Here is a 19,341-nt window from a genome sequence, read left to right on the forward strand (position 1 = left end):
GTTTTTTCCACAATATTGAAAAGAATTAGGTTACATATTTTAGCGGATTACATGATTTCAAAATTGGATTTAGAGGGTCAACTTAGTAATTTGCATCGACTAGATGCAACGGTTCTTGATTGAGACTTTGATCTCTAAAAACCTCAAAATACATAAGCTCCGTGTGATGGATTGGGTCTTGCACAAAAGGATTGGGGCACACCATATTTAGCAGCATGATAGTTAGTTTCTAACATGATTTGAGTATAAAGACAGGCTTCACAACCTTGAGGTCCCCCCTATCCTTAATTCTACATATTAAATGAACAACATAAGACTACTATAGGAGTAGGGGGAGTCACTTGGGGCCTCTCCTGTAAATGATTCGCCGATAAGCATTCCCTAGTGATCACTCAAATTTCAATTTGGAAAGTCCCCTTGATGCTTCATATTGTGACTAAGAATTCAACAAACCCAAGATTCTTTCAATTATAGGCATCCAATACCCTTCAATCAAAAGGAAGAAGGACAATGTTCTCAACAACAATCCATATAACAAGATTAACCTTATATAAAGAGGTTTTTACCTAATTACCCTTTTTATTCATGACCATCATATTAACCTTATATAAAGAGGGTTTTACCTAATGACCTTTTTTTATTCATGACCATCATATTAACATTATATAAAGAGGGTTTTACCTAAAGACCCTTTTTATTCATGACCCTCATATTAGACGTTCAATAGAATTAAAAAAATCATGAATTAGCTCATTCCTACTCAATTAGGCATCAATTCACTTGAAGGAGAGAGGGTGTAACTTTTTCCTAATTCATCTACACACCCATTTCGCAAGCAATTAAACAAGCTAAATTTGAAAAATACAATCTTTTGCACACTTTTGCAAGCTTCCATAGCTCATGGGAGAGAGCTAGGAGCTCCACAATCATGACAAGAATTAAGCATACATAGGGGAAAAGTATCACAAGTGAATGGGTAGCCAAGTGAGTAGGTCAAATGCACAAAAAGGGCAAGCAATTTTAAGCTCTAATTTTTAGTAAAAAGAGAGGGAGAGATAGTTTTGGCCGTTGTGGCCATGAGAGGCTTCGAATGAAGCCTTGTAAGCTTAGCAACAATGAAAAAAGGAAGGGGAGGGACGTTGGTTAAGGATGGGGAGTTTTGAAGCTTCAATGGGCTACTTATAAGCTATGGAGTTCTCACAAAAATGGGGAGAAGAAAAACGAATTTGAGACAGTGGGAAAGGTGTTCATTTATAGCTATCTCATGATGGTGCTTTGTAATGCATAAAAAATAAATTTCAACACGTGTGTGACCCATCAATTCCAAAACTTAGTTTGTCGAGTAATCAAGGGCCCCAACTATTTTGCTTCAAGTTCATGGTCCCTTACAATCAAATTCTTTAACCATTTGCTTACACCACTTAAATACTTTTTTCTAATGTTTCCTATGCCTAATTTAACCTATGATTACTCTCCTATTTCACATTCATGCCATGGCCAATAATATTTCTAGGTTATTCAAGGTTCAATTTGTTTGTTCAATATTCCTAAAAATTGTGAGGGAAATTTTGATATGTTACATGACCCATTTTGGGTTCTGGATGACCATTTTTCTAAACTTCCATTATCGAGTTTACTTTACAGTCATAACTAACTTGTTTTTTTAAATATAAATCTCGCTCATATGAAGTCTAAACTGAGTTCTGTTTTCAAATATGACCTCCAAGCACTACGTAAATTTTTTATATTCATGCATATTTTTGAGGTGTAATGTTATCTCTCTAGAATTATCTTCTCTCTCTAACTTCTAACTAGGCAAACAAGGTGATTTTCTTTTCCTTTTTTTCCAAAATACTGAAAACAGTTAGGCAACATATTCTAGTGGATTACATGACTTCAAAATTGGATACCATGACTCAAAGGTTTATTGTTGGGTTTGTGACCCGCTTGCCTTTATGAGATCATATGGATTAAAAAAATTTCTTAGATAAACAACAATTTGCTTGTCGTTGGGTTTGCGACCTGCTTGCCTTTATGAGATCCTAGGGATCAAAAATAAATTTGCTTATATGAACAACTTCTCAAAAAAATTATCCCTTAGTTAGTTTTCTTTCTCTAGACGCAAACTTAGTAAGATAAAGAAAATTTGTCACACCTATTAGGGGAAATTGGAGGGAGGCATCTTACACCCCTCCCCCTCACTCCATAAAGGGGTGAAAGCAAAAGGATGTATGCTCCTTCTCACAAAAAAGGAAGAAGATAAATTTGATATTGGCTAACATCTTGCTCAAGGATTCTTCTATATTAAAGGATCAAAGCATTCGTCTTGTTCCTGGTGATCTTTCTCAAAATGGTTGGGTAGCCACATATGATCTCACATGGCTTATAAGAGGCCAATTCGGTCACATGCTTTGGGGGGACTCGACAAGTGAGGAAAATTCTTCAAAGTGAGTGGTTTCCATGTAGCTATGTCGTCACACACTATACAACTCTAGAACAATTCATTATCCTACACTCTCATCAATGAAAGTGCTAATCTAAATAGAAATTTGAGGTGTTCCTTCATGATTATGGGGTTTTTTTTTGGAGATTCTAATCTACGCACGCGCACGCACACACACACACACACACACACACACACACACACGGATGAGCCTCCCCCCTGGTCTCCTTACAAGCTTGCAGCCAAGCATGGTGACACACACAAGTTGGTGCAACCATAGAAGTTTGAACCCGACACCTTCGCTAGGGTTTTGAACGCTCTACCTGTTGAGGTAGCCATTGGGTCTCTATGATTATAGTTCTAAGGGTAGACTTATTCCACCTCCTTACTATACCTTGTGTATGGTATTTTTCTTGCCCGCACCCCCCCTCTCCCAGCCCCCCTACAATTACTCACATACAGACATAATCATAACAATTAACTTGATCAATGACTAATGCTTGATGTGGAAGGATTTTGAGAGAGACCCTCTTCGAAATTCAACGATTAGAGCATGTGTCTCATTAGTGATGATTACTCAATTACTCATAATTCTAACAAGCTAGCATCCTTGTTTTCTGTGTTGACAAGCAATTGGAATCAAATTTCTTATTGTTGTTTTATGTTGTTCTATAAAGTTGTCTATGTTTTTCCATGGCAACTCAGCAACACTATGAACACATGGCGGACTTTTAGCTGCACCCTACGCTTGTGTCAATGAGATGCTTCAATTATTTCACACTCTAGTTTAAGAAATGATAGGGTACACATATATGAAATCAACGGCCAATGAGAGGACACTTGGGCTACGGAGACGCGGCCATTCTAAAACACCTTAGAACATTATAGCGTAAACATCATACCGTAGGAAGGGAAGACGATGTCGTACTTGTACGAGAAGAGTAGGACATGGAGGTGGATTGTGGCTTCAAGCAAGGCGTCGAGGGGTTTTTTTCTGGCGTTTGGGAGCCTGTGCGTGGTGCTCCCGTTGGCACTGGGCTATGCCACCATGTCCGCCACCTCCGCCAACGACGCCCACCTCCGTCAGCGTCTCTCCAAGAACGCTCGCCAAGATGCAGATGTAAGCTCTCCCAACCTTAACTCCATGCTTTTTTTTAACTTTCCAGTGTCAATGTTCTTGACCAATGGCAACGTTTCCGAAGATAGGCTTTTTTGAACTACTTGTAACTAGCAAAGTGCATTTAACTCTCCTTGCAAGAGCCATCTCACAGAACCTCACTTTAAAGTAGCTAGAAACATGAAGCTCCCATGCCGTTGATGGGACTAAAATAGGTTACAGCCAATGGAGACCACCTCCACATACCCAAAATATCGGCTTGGGGCAGATTCACGGCTCATGCATTCTCCATTATGGGGAACTGTGTTTCCACATCCATCAGTGTTGCATCAAGCCCAAGGAAAAGGGGGGAGGGGGAGGGGGGGGAGGAGGTAGTCTCGGGATCTTTTCATCAAGAAGGGATTGGTTTCACATGGATCATCAGAGGGCAAGGTTGTTAGCATTATTCATCTCCTGGTAGTGTGCCCAAGTTGTGTATTAGGGGTGCCTAGATTTATCCTCGGCAGCACCATATTTTTCCCTCTGTTTTAGGGCCCTTGGTTGTAGGGTTGGCCACCCATTTTCACATGTTTATTGTTAGCTAGTCGTGAGTCTCTTTAAGAGCAAGTCGGCCAGCTCCTGTAGGGGCTATATAAAGCCAGTGTTGGCATTATCATCTCCAGATTGGGCATATATGTGCATATTTCATGCTGTATCTGGCCAGATTTATGAGGCCATGCATTCATCTTATTTTAGATATTTTTTTGCTATTTTTGTCTATTTTTTAGACATTATTCTAGTATTTTTTGCATAGTCGGCCAGCCCACTGTTTTTATACTGGCCGACCAGCTCTTATCCAACCTATAAATAGGTGGCTTGGGTTTGCATCATTAGCACATCATTATTCAGCTATTGCTGTTGGTCGTATGCACCTACGGGCAGCCCTCGTGCTCTACTTCAGCTTCCACAAAGCTAAAGCCAAAGCTAAAGCAAAACATGAGTTCTCCTCCGATGGCTCAGACACTTCACCCACGACAGATGGTTCAGATACTTCGCCAACGACAGAGGAGGGTACAAAGTCTCATGCTAAGATGGCTTTTCTTGCTGTCTATGATCCCCCTGTTCTTTCATCTTCACAGAAGCAGGATGAGTCTATCTTGGTGGTCACAGAGGAGACTTTTGATTGAGAAGTCAGTGCCCTATCCGCAACAGAGGATTATTTACAGGAGTTTCTCATAGAGACCTTATCAGTTCCTCTAATCCCTTTGGATGAGTATCTCCCTTCCCTTGTGTTGTTTCATGCTGATGCTATTATTGCAGATTTTCTCTCGTCTCTTTCAGAGGAGGATAGTGGTTCTTCTACTGGGCAGGTGGATGATTTTGCCGAGATATCCTCACATATTCTCGAGCTTCCTACTTGTCTCCTTTCTATGTTTCAGAGGAGGCATCTTCCACTATCTTGGAGCCTGCCCCTACTTTGAACCTGACAACTTCTACTATCACTGATGACCAGTTTGTTCCAATGGTTGTTTCATTTCCTTCTTCTTTAGCGGAGAAGTCTACTTCAGTCTCGATACTTGTTGCAGATGCAAAGGAGGTACCATCTATGGTTCCATCTCCTGAGGGCTTCTCTCTTCAGATTGATCCTATTGTTTCGTCTTTGATATCTTCTCGATCTTCTCGTGGCTTCTTCCGAAGACCTTCTTGGTATTCAGACGTACCATATCTTCGCAAGCTTTGTGCCTTTTATGAGGAGGTTGTTCCTTTAGACTCTTTGGAGGTCTTTCTTTAGCGTGCTGGAGTTCATCCGCCCATCTGGCGATGAAGAGGAGGTGTTGGCATTATCATCTCCAGATTGGGCATATATGTGCATATTTTATGCTGTATCTGGCCAGATTTATGAGGCCATGCATTCATCTTATTTTAGATATTTTTCTGCTATTTTTGTCTATTTTTTAGACATTATTCTAGTATTTTTTGCATAGTCGGCCAGCCCACTGTTTCTATAGTGGCCGACCAGCTCTTGTCCAACCTATAAATAGGTGGCTTGGGTTTGCATCATTAGCACATCATTATTCAGCTATTGCTGTTGGTTGTATGCACCTACGGGCAGCCCTTGTGCTCTACTTCAGCAGCTAACAAGTTTTCTACTTCAGTTCTTTTGCATATGACCCACTATCCAGGAAGATATTCACTAGTCGGGATGTGATTTTTGATGAAAAATCAGAAATATCCATGGCTGGTTATGAGGCAAATCAGGCTGAAAATGATGTGTTTGAAGGTCTACTGTCACGTGCACACCAGTCAGGTGTATCTACTGACACATGCACACCAGTCGGGTGTACAGTGACATGGCATCATTCTAGCATCATCAGGAATCATCAGGCATTTAATCATGATTTATTCAGGCATTTTATGGGCATTTTACATCAGCCGACTAGCATTTATGCTATTATTGGCATTATTTATGCAGTCGTGGACATTCAGTAGCTGGCCTACTGCATTAATGCTGGCCGACCAGCAGCCCTCATGCATATAAATAGAAGAGCCTCTCCATTCAGCCATTCAGGTTGATCATAGCAGCATTCAGTCCAGTGTTCTCCAACGCATCTCCTCCAGGAAGCCTTGGGAGCAGCAGAAGCAGCCAACGCATCAAGCATTCAGTAACGCATCATCCTCAGCTTCATCTTCAGCAAACGCAGCTCAGTTCAGCCATCAGGTCTGCGTTTCATCATCCCATCAGCATTCAGCATCTGTTCCAAAGCCTCCCTTCAGCGTTTCCTTCCCAGGAGACAAGGGAAAGAGTGGACAGCAGTTCATCCAGCAGTTCATCCCGCATATTCAGCATATAGGCAGCATATTCAGCAGTACAGATCCATTTGGATCTCATTGTAACCGCATTCTTCATCTAATATAGCTGCATTGCATTGACACCAATTTGTCTATCTCTTAAACATCATTAAGTGCAGTTTAGTCAGACTAAGGTTGTGATTACTACGGTCTTAAGCTCTCACATGTCACATTGGTATCAGAGCGTTACAGGGTAACCAGCCTTAGAGCATGTTCAGTTCATCAGTCATTCAGTCAGTCATCATTTTTATCGCTTCCGCACAGTTAAACCCAGTTCTCAAAATTTTGCAAGCCACCCTTAGGGATTTTCCCTTAGGTTTGCATTAGTAACCCATCCATCTGCATTCTTGCACAGCATATAGGGTTGCACATGGCTTGCATAGCAGACATCTTAGCAGTCATCTTAGCAGTCAGTCCTGCATACATGTTACCCATGAACTCTCAGGGAAGAAGGACATCCATCATCAAAGGAGCACATAAGTTTTGGGCTTCAACTGGCAGCAGCAGGGGGTTTCTCTTCCACAGAAGACGGAAGTTTGCTCCAACATCGCCTCAGGAGGTTCCGAGCTTCAGGTACGACGGAGATGGTAGGTGAAAGGTTTCCACAGGCAGGTCAGGGGTGACTCAGGTATTTGCCATTCAGTTCCCGCAGTACATAAAGTCTTGGCTCAGAGGATTTCACTCCTGCAGACGGCCTCAGTCCCGGCAGCAGAAGACAGAAGGGGGCAGTGGTTCGGAGGAGAAGGATCGCAGAGGAGTCGAAGGTTGCCAGGTTTATCACCCAGCAACAGTTTAGCAGCGGGGAATGTCACGTGCACACCAGTCAGGTGTACAGTGACATGGCATCATTCTAGCATCATCAGGAATCATCAGGCATTTAATCATGATTTATTCAGGCATTTTATGGGCATTTTACATCAGCCGACTAGCATTTATGCTATTATTGGCATTATTTATGCAGTCGTGGACATTCAGTAGCTGGCCGATTGCATTAATGCTGGCCGACCAGCAGCCCTCATGCATATAAATAGAAGAGCCTCTCCATTCAGCCATTCAGGTTGATCATAGCAGCATTCAGTCCAGTGTTCTCCAACGCATCTCCTCCAGGAAGCCTTGGGAGCAGCAGAAGCAGCCAACGCATCAAGCATTCAGTAACGCATCATCCTCAGCTTCATCTTCAGCAAACGCAGCTCAGTTCAGCCATCAGGTCTGCGTTTCATCATCCCATCAGCATTCAGCATTTGTTCCAAAGCCTCCCTTCAGCGTTTCCTTCCCAGGAGACAAGGGAAAGAGTGGACAGCAGTTCATCCAGCAGTTCATCCCGCATATTCAGCATATAGGCAGCATATTCAGCAGTACAGATCCATTTGGATCTCATTGTAACCGCATTCTTCATCTAATATAGCTGCATTGCATTGACACCAATTTGTCTATCTCTTAAACATCATTAAGTGCAGTTTAGTCAGACTAAGGTTGTGATTACTACGGTCTTAAGCTCTCACATGTCACATCTACTACCTATGGAGTTTCATTCCACAGTTGGTGATCCAACTCATGAGGGTACAGGACAGCCAGCAAATGATGTAGGTGGTGCAGAAATTCAGCAGCAAAATGAGCCAGAAGCTGAACCAAATATGGGGCAGCAGGCACCACAGGTCAGACACATACCTAGATGGTATTTGAGGACATTATAGGACAGCCATTTAGAGGGTCCTCTTGCTGGTCGTACTCGTAGGGAGACACGGACCAATGAGCATGCACACATCATGGATTTGAATCTGGTTATGGCAGCCAGTTTACAGGATGATGATGAGCCTGATTCATTTGTGGATGCACGAGATAATGTGCATTGGAACAAAGCCACGCAGGATGAGCTTGATTCTATTAAAAGGAATCAAACATGGGATTTGGTTGATCTGCCCAAAGGCAAGAAAGCAATTGGTACTAAATGGGTCTATAAGTTGAAAAGACATGCAGATGGATCCATTGACAGGTACAAAGCCCGTCTAGTTGCAAAGGGCTATGCACAGAAGAAGGGCATTGATTATGAGGAGGCATTTGCTCCTACATCCCGTATGTTGACACTTAGGTGTGTCATTGCATTGGCTGCACATCGTGGTTGGGTTGTTCACCAGTTGGACATAAAGATTGCATTCCTACATGGGGACCTCGAGGAGGAAGTTTATGTATTTCAGCCCATGGGATTTGCAGAACATGGTCATGAGGGGAAAGTATGCAGGCTGAAAAAGGCCTTGTATGGTTTGAAACAAGCTCCACGAGCTTGGTATGCAAAAATAGATGCTTTCCTACTCACTCAGGGATTTGTGAACAGTCCATCAGAAGCCACTTTGTATGTAAAGAAAGAAGAGACAGATCTGCTGGTCATCAGTCTTTATGTGGATGATCTCTTGCTCATGGGATCAAATGATGACAAAATTGCAGCTTTTAAGGAGATACTGCAACAGACATTTGACATGTCTGACTTGGGGCTTGTACATTACTATTTGGGCATACAGTTTGTGCAGGATAACAGAGGCATTGGGTTGTTGCAATCACGGTATGTTGCTAAACTTCTGGAGAAGTTTAAATTTCAGGATTGCAAACCTATTAGTACTCCTATGGGGCCTGGGATGAAACTGTCACTACAAGATGACAGTATTTCCTTTGATGCCACTACATATGCTCAGGCTGTTGGGTGCCTCATTTACTTGTGTAATACAAGGCCAGATATTCAGTATGCAGTCTCTCAGTTGAGCAGATTCATGCACAACCCGCGGTTGTCACATTGGCAAGCTGTGAAGCATGTATTCTGTTATTTGCAGGGTACCTTGTCTCTTGGATTGCTTTATCCTGAGGGGGGTGACATGCAGTTATACGCTTACAGTGATTCAGATTGGGCTGGTGATTTTGATACTAGACATTCCACTAGTGGAAATTGTTTCTTTCTTGGCTCTTCATGCATTTCTTGGCTAAGCAAGAAACAGACCACAGTGGCCACTTCGTCTTGTGAGGCAGAGTACAGAGCAGCCTACACTACTACTGTTGAGTGTGTTTGGCTGCGTCGTCTCATGACTGATATGGATATTTCAGTGGAGGAGCCTACACCTATCTATACTGATAGTCAGAGTGCCATTGCTGTGGCCAGGAATCCTGTGTTTCATGCTCGCACGAAACACATTGAGATTCACTATCATTTTGTTCGGGAGAGACTCCAGGCAGGAGATATCAGTCTGATCTACTGTCCTACAGATCAGAATGTGGCAGACATCTTCACCAAGGCATTACCACGTCCGAAATTTGAAGCATTCCGTAGTGCTTTGAATTTGTTTCCTTTTGGTGGATGATGTACAGTGATCACATATCACTCCAGGGGGGTTTGTTGGGTTTTATGCTGTGTATGCACCCAGAGGAGTGCTAGTGATCATCAGTAGATTACTGGGGCACTTTTTACTTCAGTTAGTGGAGGTTTTTTCCCCCAGTTTAGCTTAGTTTCACTTATATTCAGTTTATAGGTGTTTTGGTCCACCCGGCACATTTTATGGCCGGACATGTGAACACATCTCTTTAGGTCACTATTATGTGGCTATTGTACTTCACTTTTATCAAGCTGAATACACTGAAATCGTGTTCACTCTCTGTTGCTCTCCACGCTTGTTTGCAGCATCTCCAAACCCTAACCCTAACACCCCTTGTGCCTTCAGCTTAGGAGAAAGAAGGACAATACCTGGAGAATGTGTATAGATTACAAGAGATTGAACAAGCTGACCATTAAGAACCGTTATTCTCTCCCTAGATCAGATGACCTGATTGACCGGTTAGCAGCAGGAGCGAAATATTTCAAAAAGATAGATTTACGTACTGGCTATCACCAGATACGTATTCATGAAAGGCATGTCGAAAGAACCGCCTTTCGGACTAGGTATGGCCATTACGAGTTTCTTGTATTACCTTTTGGGTTAACCTATGCTCCAGCCACTTTCCAGCAAATGATGAACGATCTTTTTCATGAACATTTGGGGAAATTTGTGGTAGTGTTCCTGGATGATATTTTGATATATAGTCGTACTCTTGAGGATCATGTCAGACACCTCACGATTGTCTTATCTATTTTAAGATAGAATCGACTATATGCTACGTTAAGTAAATGTGAGTTCTTTATGAGACCGACATCATTTACTTGGGACACAAGATCACTCGAGATGGATTGAGCATTGACTATGACCGAGTTCAAAAGGTTCTGGACTGGCCTATACTGCGTACAGTGAAACAACTTCGTTCTTTTCTCGGTTTTGTAGTTTTTCTTCGGAAATCTGTGCGGGAGTACTCTCAACTCACACTACCGATGACCGACTTATTGAAAGGTCGTGGACGTAAGTCAAATCAGCCTCTCACTTGGAATAACGATTTAGATATGGCCTTCAGACTTTTGAAAGATAAAGTCAAGGAAGTACCTATCTTAGCATTACCCGATCCTAGTCGGCCTTATGTTCTTGAAACTGATGCCAGTGACTATGCTATCGGGGCTGCTCTATTTCAAGATGGTAGACTGGTTGCTTTTGAAAGTAAAAAGCTAGACGACACTCAATCTCGTTGGCCAACCCTTGAGAAGGAGCTTTATGCTGTGATTTATGCTGTCAAGGTTTGGAGACATTATTTATATGGCTCCAAGTTTGTGGTATTGACTGATCATCAGTCAATCAAGTATGTGTGTGATGCGGATGATTTGAGAGGAAGGAAAGCTCGTTGGGCGGAGTTAATGCAAGATTTTGATTTTGAGATCCATTATTAGAAAGGGTCCATGAATAGTGTTGCAGATGCGCTTAGTCGAATTCGAGAGGTGAATACTTTGTCGTTCACCGAGATTTCTACTGACTTATTTCAGTCATTGAGAGGGCTTTGCAAGACTGATAGTTATTTTGGTCCATTTTGGCAGAAGATCCAGGACGGGAGCTCATTGATTGACCAAGACTCAATGACCGAGTAGTCTACCATTTAGGCTGCAAGAGGCCAGTGGATGATTCGGAATGGTTTACTATTCCATAATGACAAAATTTGTGTACCACAGATCCTGGACATTAGGTCCAAGATTTAGAGGAAGCAGAGTTTGCAGAGTCTTCAGTAGCTTTCAGCTTTGCAAGCCTCTTCTGACACTCCTCGATGTAGTGCCCTGGCTTGTGGCAGTAGTGACACTTCCCTTTCTTCTTCTTGGTGTCACGCTGTGACGAGTCCACTTTGCCTTTGTCCCTGGAGAAGTAGGCTTGGTCTCCTTTGCTTGTATCATCCTTGGATATGTTCTTCCTTGTTTGCTCCTCTTGGAGAAGTAATCCAACCAACTCCTCGAAGGATATAGAATTGCCTCCTCTCATAGAGAGATTCAGAGAAGTATGGAAACTTTGATAGGACTCAGGTAAGGAGTTAAGAATGGTGGTGACCAATTTTCTATTATCAACTACCTCATCTATATTGAAGAGCTGTTCTTTTAGGTCTCTTACCTTGGTAAGATGATCTGCAATGGAATCACCTTGGTTCATGGTCAAGTCGTCTAGCTCCCGCATCAGGTACATGACTCATGCCTCATCACTGGACTGGAACATGGTCTCGAGAACCACCCAGGAAACCCTTCTAGAGCTGCAGGATCGGATGTGAGGTACAATTGAGCGCTCGACTAAAAGAGCAATCATGGCCATTGCTTGAGCATCATGGGCATCCCACTGTCTTTGATCTTCAATGGGTCTAGGAGGCGGTGCTGTAATGCCTGACACAACTTGTGCCACAGTTTCAGTCGCTCTTGATGCCGAGGAGGTGCCAGGAGTTGGTGTTGCAGGATGAGGCTCTTGCCCCGTGACAATCTCCCATAGCCCTTGGCAATTAACAGATTCTTCCGTATGAAACTCCATAATGAGTAGTTGGGACCATCAAGCCGATCTTTAGTTGCCATGAAGGCACCAAACCCGGAAAGTTCTGTGGAAGCGGCTCTTTGCGACATCCTCACAGGAGTACAAGATTTTCCAAAGCTGGAGAGAACTAGGAACAAGAAAGCCCCCCCTTGATGTGAGCTCTTGGGAAAATACAAGAAAAAGAGAGTTACGGGAGAGTGTACACAAGGCACCGGGATACTACATGATTGAAGATGTGAGCGCTGCAAGACTCCGGGAGTTGCACAGGAGCATGAGTGCCTATGGATGCTTCCATTTTACAAAACTTTCCCTTAAGAATCCCCAAATATGCAGCACAAAGGCCTTGACTTTGACAAGAAATGTATGAAAAGAAAGCCCCAAAACTAGTGTACCTCTGTGGATAGGATGTTGATGTGAGCTCGGCTGTTTCTCCCTTCTTTCCCTTTGACACCCAAGCCGAGCTGGAGCCGAGAATAGAGCCAAGGAGAAGCCGTGCTGATCTCAGAACTGGCCGAGGTGGCGCATGAGGGTGCAGTTGAGCGGGCACAGGTGCTAGACAAGCGGAGTTGGTGCTGCTGCTGCTTGTGGCTTTGCCCAGTTGACCGGCGGAGGTGGTGCACTGGGCATTAGCGTCGCTTGACTGGCCAGTGGCGGCTCATAGCGGCGCTGGGCTCTGCAACGGCGGCAGATGGCTCTAAATAGCGATGAGTGGTTCTGGGTTGGCGGTGATTGGCGGAGCGGGTGGCTTTGAGACGGCGGTGCACGAGCTTTGAATGGCAGCGGGATCTGAACATGAAGCTTCACAGGCTGCAGCAGCACTGGCTCTGATACCAAATGTTGACTAGTGCCTTGAGTGCAACCACACACTAGTGGGGAGAAGAGGGAGAGAGATGATAATCAACAAGAGAATCGTCACAATATTAAAGGGATTGAGGAAGAACAAGATGTAGTAGAAAGCATAAATTAGACCTCATTACATATTCTAAAGCATATGCTAGATGTGATGCCCCCACATATGCTAAATATGATTCCACAGTATGATGCCACCACTTATTCCAAATATGATGCCACCACATCTGCCTTTTAAGAGGTTCCCACACAAGAGACTTATACATACTAGCGGTTGTTCACACACATTGGAACCGCTTTATTTAAGGTCTACATTCAGTGCTAGTTTACTCAACCACCTAGCACTTGTTTACTCCCACATTTATCACTATTATTTAACATTGGAGACCCATTTTGGGAGAGTCTGTAGAACTTATCCTCAAGGTTGGTCATGTATTGGGGAGGAAGAAACCGTTTTTTGAGGTGGGACATGAAGGTGTCCCATTCATACTGAGGAGCCCCTGTTGTCGGGTCTATATGTAGACTCGACCAATGTTGCCACCAGATAGCTGCTTCGGCGAAGAGGTGAGGTGCTACCAGGCGGACAGGATTTGAAAGCTTAGCCAAAGGAAAATATGCCACAAATTGATGAAGAAATTGCATAATTGCGGCATGATCACACTTACCATCATACTTACTAAAATTTGGTTGAGCTCGTATGACGGTGGTGGACGAACTCGAACCTTGTTGCGCCAGGTAGGGAGAATTGACAACATGTTTACTTGCATAGATGCTATCAACTACTGGTGCTCGAGTTGCATAGCGTCTCGTTCAAGCCTTTGTTGGTGTTCTTGGGCTGCTTTGTTTGCCCGTCGTTGGTCTTCATCAACCTTGCATTTGGCGCCCTCGGCCCTTCGTTCATCATCACGTCGGGCTTCTTTGGCTCTTCATTCTTCAGTCTTTTTGCTTCTTGTTTTTGTCTTTGTTGCTTCATGATGAGGAACAATCTTAAAGTTCTTTTGGCTTTTCATCTTCTTTGACTACTTCCTTGGCTTTTTCAACCTCCTCTTTAGCATTTTTTTTCTTTGGCCTTTTTTGTTTCTTCTATAGCTTGAATTTGTCACTTGAGCAATTTGTTTGTTCCAAAATTGCTTTGATGAAGTCTTCACTGAATTGCGGAAGCATTTCTGTGGTGGTATCTTTGTAGCTTTTTGAAGAAGTCTCTCCTGACATTGTGGAGGCTTGGGTGGTTTTTCCTAACTGCAGTTTTATCATCCATGGGATGCTCTCACGTTTGGGTAGCTAAGTTGGGTTCCCTTGGAGGATTTCAGAGATTGCACCTTGCAAAGGGTGAGGGTTATCGGTTCTCGGGCAAAGGAATGGCACATAGATCCAGCATCGGCCAAGGTGGCGAGGGAGAGACTATGGCGGCTATGGATTTGGGAGTGCTGACCTCTCACGCAGCTGCAGTGGGACTCCAGAGAGTGGACTTGGCATGATCCTCCGGATCGAGAGGAGACTTTGGATGCCCCCTTCTTTGCATATATAGTGCGGCTGGGCCACAAGATCTAGATGCTTGAGATAGATAGCATACCGGCAGCAACAGAACATTGGCAGTCATAGGGCCTATCACAGCGCTTCCTTTCAGATTTCTGGAAGAGGCTTTGGGACAGCTTTCGGCCTAGAAAGATCACATTCTTTCTTTAGCTGATAGCACACATGAGTTTGGCAGTCGGTACCTGGTTGGCAGTTGGAGGTCGGTCCATGCTTCATTCGTTGTTTGATACATGCTATCTAGTGTGTCACATGCTTGTTTTGTAGATCTACATGACCGCATATGTGGTATGATAGATCTCTTGACAGACAATGCTATCAAGGACATCACCTGTGCATCACGGGAATCCCATTTGCTTTGTTCTTGCGTAGTAGGAGGAGGGACTGCATCAACACCTACAACCCTTTGTGTTGCATTTCTAGGAGGTGTAGCTGGCTGAATAATTGGTGGGCGTGTGTCTTCACCAGACATGATATCCCGCAGCCCTTTAGCTACCAACATATTCCGAATTATAAAACTCCATAATGAGTAGTTGGTTCCATCCAACTTGTCTTCTTGGGTGAGCACCCCAAATACATCCTGTGCTTGAGCCATGGTTGCTCAACAATTCAAAAACCACAGTGCACAACTGCAAACACAAGTATTGGAGCACATATCCCAACAGTGTACTGTGTGCCTGCAAGTATGTAGACCTGAATGTAGAACTGCACTGTAGCAAAATGGTATACCTGATGACTTGCTTTGATGGTGTTTGACTTTTTGTTGTAAACCCTGCTGATGTCGGAGCGACCCATGCAGAACCATGTCCTGCCCGCAGTTTCCCTTCACCACCACTTGCTGTAGGAACACTTACTTCCACGTGTATCAACTTCTGCCTGTGCAGCTCCCTAAGCTGCCAGCTCAGCCCCTGCAGTGCTTAGATCCACCACTGCCACCGGTTGTGCTGCCCTTTTCAGCCGCTTCTGCCGGTTGCACTGCCTACAGCTGCCAGTGCAGCTCCCACTTCACTGTGTCGCTGCTCCGCCCACAGCCACCAGTGCAGTGCTGCCGACTACTGCCGCCTGCTGCCGCCTTTGCTCTATGCTGTGTTGCTTTTGCTGCTACCTCTGCTGATGCAGCGCCTACTGTGTGCTGCTGCTGCCTATGCTCCTGCTGCGGCACCTGCGCCACCTGTTGCCAGCTTGTTACACAGCGTCACTGCCTGCTTTGCTTGCTTCTGCCGCCTGCTAGAGCTGCCTTGTGCAGCTTCGCGCTTGGCCACACTTCTGTCGCCTGTTGCTATTGCTGCACCTGCCTGGTACAGCAATACCTCTTGCGCTGAGTCAAATGGCAAATAAGCGAGAGAGATCTTCACAGGTCGCAGCTCTGATACCAAATGTTGGTGAAAAGCTAGGGTAATGGAGAGCTTGAAGACAATGAAAGAAGGCAGAAAGTTGGTGGTGGAAGAAACTCACACGTAAGTGTGTTGTGTGAGAGTAATACATTAACAAACGTTACACACCTAAAATAAAGGCCCAAAAGGGGTCCAAGTATAGTGTCCCTATAAAAGTGGCTATAAGGTTTAAAAACCATCTAACTAATGCCTTGTAATAAAGCCTAACTCCTACATACATGTCCACTACAAAATGTATAAATCTCATACAGGGTCAAGTGCACAAGAGAAACTTGGAAAGAAAAGACATGTACAGTTTCCAAAAATTGGTCTTTCTGGCATTTGTGTGTGCTGATCTACATCATATTTCTCATGATGGCTCCTTTACACGGATAAACGGCATATTTGCTTTTTAATGAAGGTCACAGAATACGTTCCGTATGCTTGTACTTGAATTATAACCATGCTGTCATGAGTCAGTTTGCCTTTTCATTAGTGATTTGACTGTGCTTGCGTGTACTCTGTTTACAGTTGATGGCAAGGGTCAACAAGGAGAGGCTAGGCCAGCTTCTTAGTGAAATCAAGGACAAGGAGAATACAGAAGACAGATATGCTGCTGCATTACGAGGTGAGACTCTGACTGGTACACCGGGTGCTAGGGTTCGAGGTGGCGGGGGAACATCATGGAAACCTTTGCCCCATGAGATAAAGGAAGACAAAGAACGGTCATCATCTTCATGAGTCATCAACGGCTGCCTTCGCCACGTACATTACTGGTTTGTTTTGCGCTAGGACCTAGTGATGACTCTTTCAAAGAGACATCGGTCAAGAAACTTTTGAAACAATGGTCATGTGGTGTCCATACTGCTCTACATGGTCTGTAGGAAGTGCAAAATTATGAAGTTTGAAATCGATAAGGCACTCTGGCATAGCCCATTATACTTTGCATCTTGTATGAAAGAATTTACCTGCTACCAATCTCAAGAGTCTTCAACAGGAATAAAGGCAGCCCCAGTTTCATATACCAGCCCTCCAATGCACAAGAACAGGGCCTTCCATGCTTGGACAGTAACCTACAAGTTCTTAGCAAATTTAAATGACCATACCTCCGCAAGCAGGAGAGAAGGGAGTTGTGCAGACACCAAAGGGGAAGAAGTCATTGTACAGCTCTTGTGCAGCAACCAGGTGGCTGTTCAGTCCACGGGCAGCAAGAAAGTTGGTTGTACAGCCCTCGCAATGGCTTCAGGTCTGGTCGTACAGCTGATGGAACATAAGGGGAAGAGCAGGTGTCATATGGACCATACAACCATCTGGTAATAGATGGAAGCTGCCCGCTTGTGTGCATATAGTTCCTTCATCAAAAAGATGGCATGAGAGGGACATGGGAAGCTGGGCAACCTTGTATGGCAGTCCACCACCCCTTGTAGCAGGTGGTGCAAAGTGGCAGGTCCTTGCCACTTGGCAAGGCTGCCCACACACTTGGTGGATGCCCATGGGGGTGTGTCCAAACCCTTCTGCACAAAGGAGTGCACAAACCCACCCCAAGTTGAGTTCTGCTTAGCCACAGAGTTTTAGCATATTAAGCACAATTAAATTTGCATCTTTTTGAGAAACTCAATTTGGTGCTTATATTTCAAAGAACGCCTTCCAAAAGAAACTTCTTTCCATGGGATCTTTGTCCCACACAATGGACTTTGACATTCCATGTTTTTTGAATACTTGTGTTGAGAATATCCAAACCATATGCTTGGCCTTCATGGTCTTTTGGACAAGATTAAAGTGTGCTTGCTTGCTAAACTTGTGCACAATATAGTCCATATGGCATCATTACTATAAGGAGTCATGGGTAAAATCATTATGGCATCTATGGTGATGCTCCCCGAGGGCTGATTTGGGATAGGCAAAGGTTGAAGCAAACTTGGGGCTATGAACTTGACTCTTTTGCACGGCAAATACACGCGTGCATAGGCCTTTATGTCCTTATGCATGCATGACCAACAAAGTGTCTTTCAAGCACATGACTGGTGGTGAGAATACTCCTTAGTCTTGCATACGGTGGGGTATGGCGCTCATCCATCACTTCTCCATGAGAAACTTCACAACACAAAGCGGAGAAACTTTTCCATTCATACAATAATTTGCTTCTTGTGTTGAGAGACGATTTGGAGGAAGTGCCATCCAACAACCGAACGCAAGCTCATTCTATGCTTTTGAGTTGCCTCTTGAGGCTCTGTAGGCTTTTTGGTTTGAAATATGGCCTTCATTCATTCTGCAACAAGGTTCTTTGAATTTTGACCTCTTGCACCTCATGGGGGTTACGGATGGTAGGGGAGTATGTAGGAAGAGTTACTAAAACGATGGGTTTGGGTTTGAATCTCGTTACATGCCATCATGAGCTCTCTCTCTCTCTCTCTCTCTCTCTCTCTCTCATTACATAAAAGGGTTTGGTTGTCCCATCTTGTATGGTACTTCATGTGTGTAATTTTTTAATCCAAATGACAAATTACATACTTGAAAAAGATCTTGATGATAGATAATCGAAACTATGGCCACATACAAGCAACATTTTAGACAATGCATTAGCTACCACATTTTTATTTCTTGAGGTATGCCACATTTGAAAATAAAACATAGAAAGTATGCCGATGTGTGTGAGGCAAGGTATCTAAGGCATTGGTGATTTGTCTGAACTTTAAATTTAGCCACCAAAAGGTAGTGGTTCCAAATGGTTAAGGCATGAATTACAACCAAGAGCTCTTTCTCATAAACTCCCAGAGAGAGCTTCCAAGCTTGTAGCCTTTTACTCTCATAAGCAACCGTATGTCCTTGATCTATAACAATTTCTATGCAATCCATTCAAAGTGTGAAATGAACCTTGTGTAGTATGCTTCATCACCCAAGAAAGCTGTGAAATACATGCACATTTTTCAACTTGGGACATTCTTTATGGCCTTGATCTTTTCAAGGTTTATACAAATTCCATCTTTGTACATAGTATGGCCAAGATAGTGTATATTTGGAAGGAAGAACTCACTCTTCTTATCATTAATGTATTGGAATTTTGTGACGGACATCTCCATGTTGTAAGCTCCTTTGGGACATAGTCTTACAATAGTATCCTGTCTTGCATGTTTTCTTGACTAGGGGTTGTGGAAGCTTGTATGTGTGTGGAGCCACATTTGTGAGACATGGGCATGTTGGGCAAACTGGCGTGGATACAATTGGATCTGGTTCTCAATTGACACTAATTGGCTAGGGTTTGACTACCATAAAACACTATTGGATTTGGTCCAATTGGCA

At 43.7% G+C, this 19,341-nt stretch overlaps 1 protein-coding gene across 1 annotated transcript; it reads left to right on the forward strand.

Moving 5' to 3' along the window:
• Positions 1-3,300: 3,300 nt before the first annotated feature.
• LOC147628171 (centrosomal protein) lies at positions 3,301-17,058 on the forward strand. Its single transcript, XM_086813216.1, has 2 exons — positions 3,301-3,563; positions 16,573-17,058. Exons 1-2 carry the CDS (start codon positions 3,363-3,365, stop codon positions 16,780-16,782), a joined length of 411 nt encoding a protein of 136 aa, XP_086669342.1. The 5' UTR covers positions 3,301-3,362; the 3' UTR covers positions 16,783-17,058.
• Positions 17,059-19,341: the final 2,283 nt, after the last annotated feature.

The sequence above is a fragment of the Cibotium barometz genome, chromosome 19 (assembly GCF_041138505.1).
Source record: "Cibotium barometz isolate CiBa-2024 chromosome 19, ASM4113850v1, whole genome shotgun sequence".
Taxonomy (NCBI): Eukaryota; Viridiplantae; Streptophyta; class Polypodiopsida; order Cyatheales; family Cibotiaceae; genus Cibotium; species Cibotium barometz.

Excerpts from the sequence above, each read along its gene's own strand:
- LOC147628171 (XM_086813216.1), top strand. The coding sequence starts at position 3,363 with ATGTCGTACTTGTACGAGAAGAGTAGGACATGGAGGTGGATTGTGGCT. Across the intron at positions 3,564-16,572 it reads ACGCTCGCCAAGATGCAGAT|TTGATGGCAAGGGTCAACAA; the intron begins GTAAGCTCTCCC and ends CTCTGTTTACAG.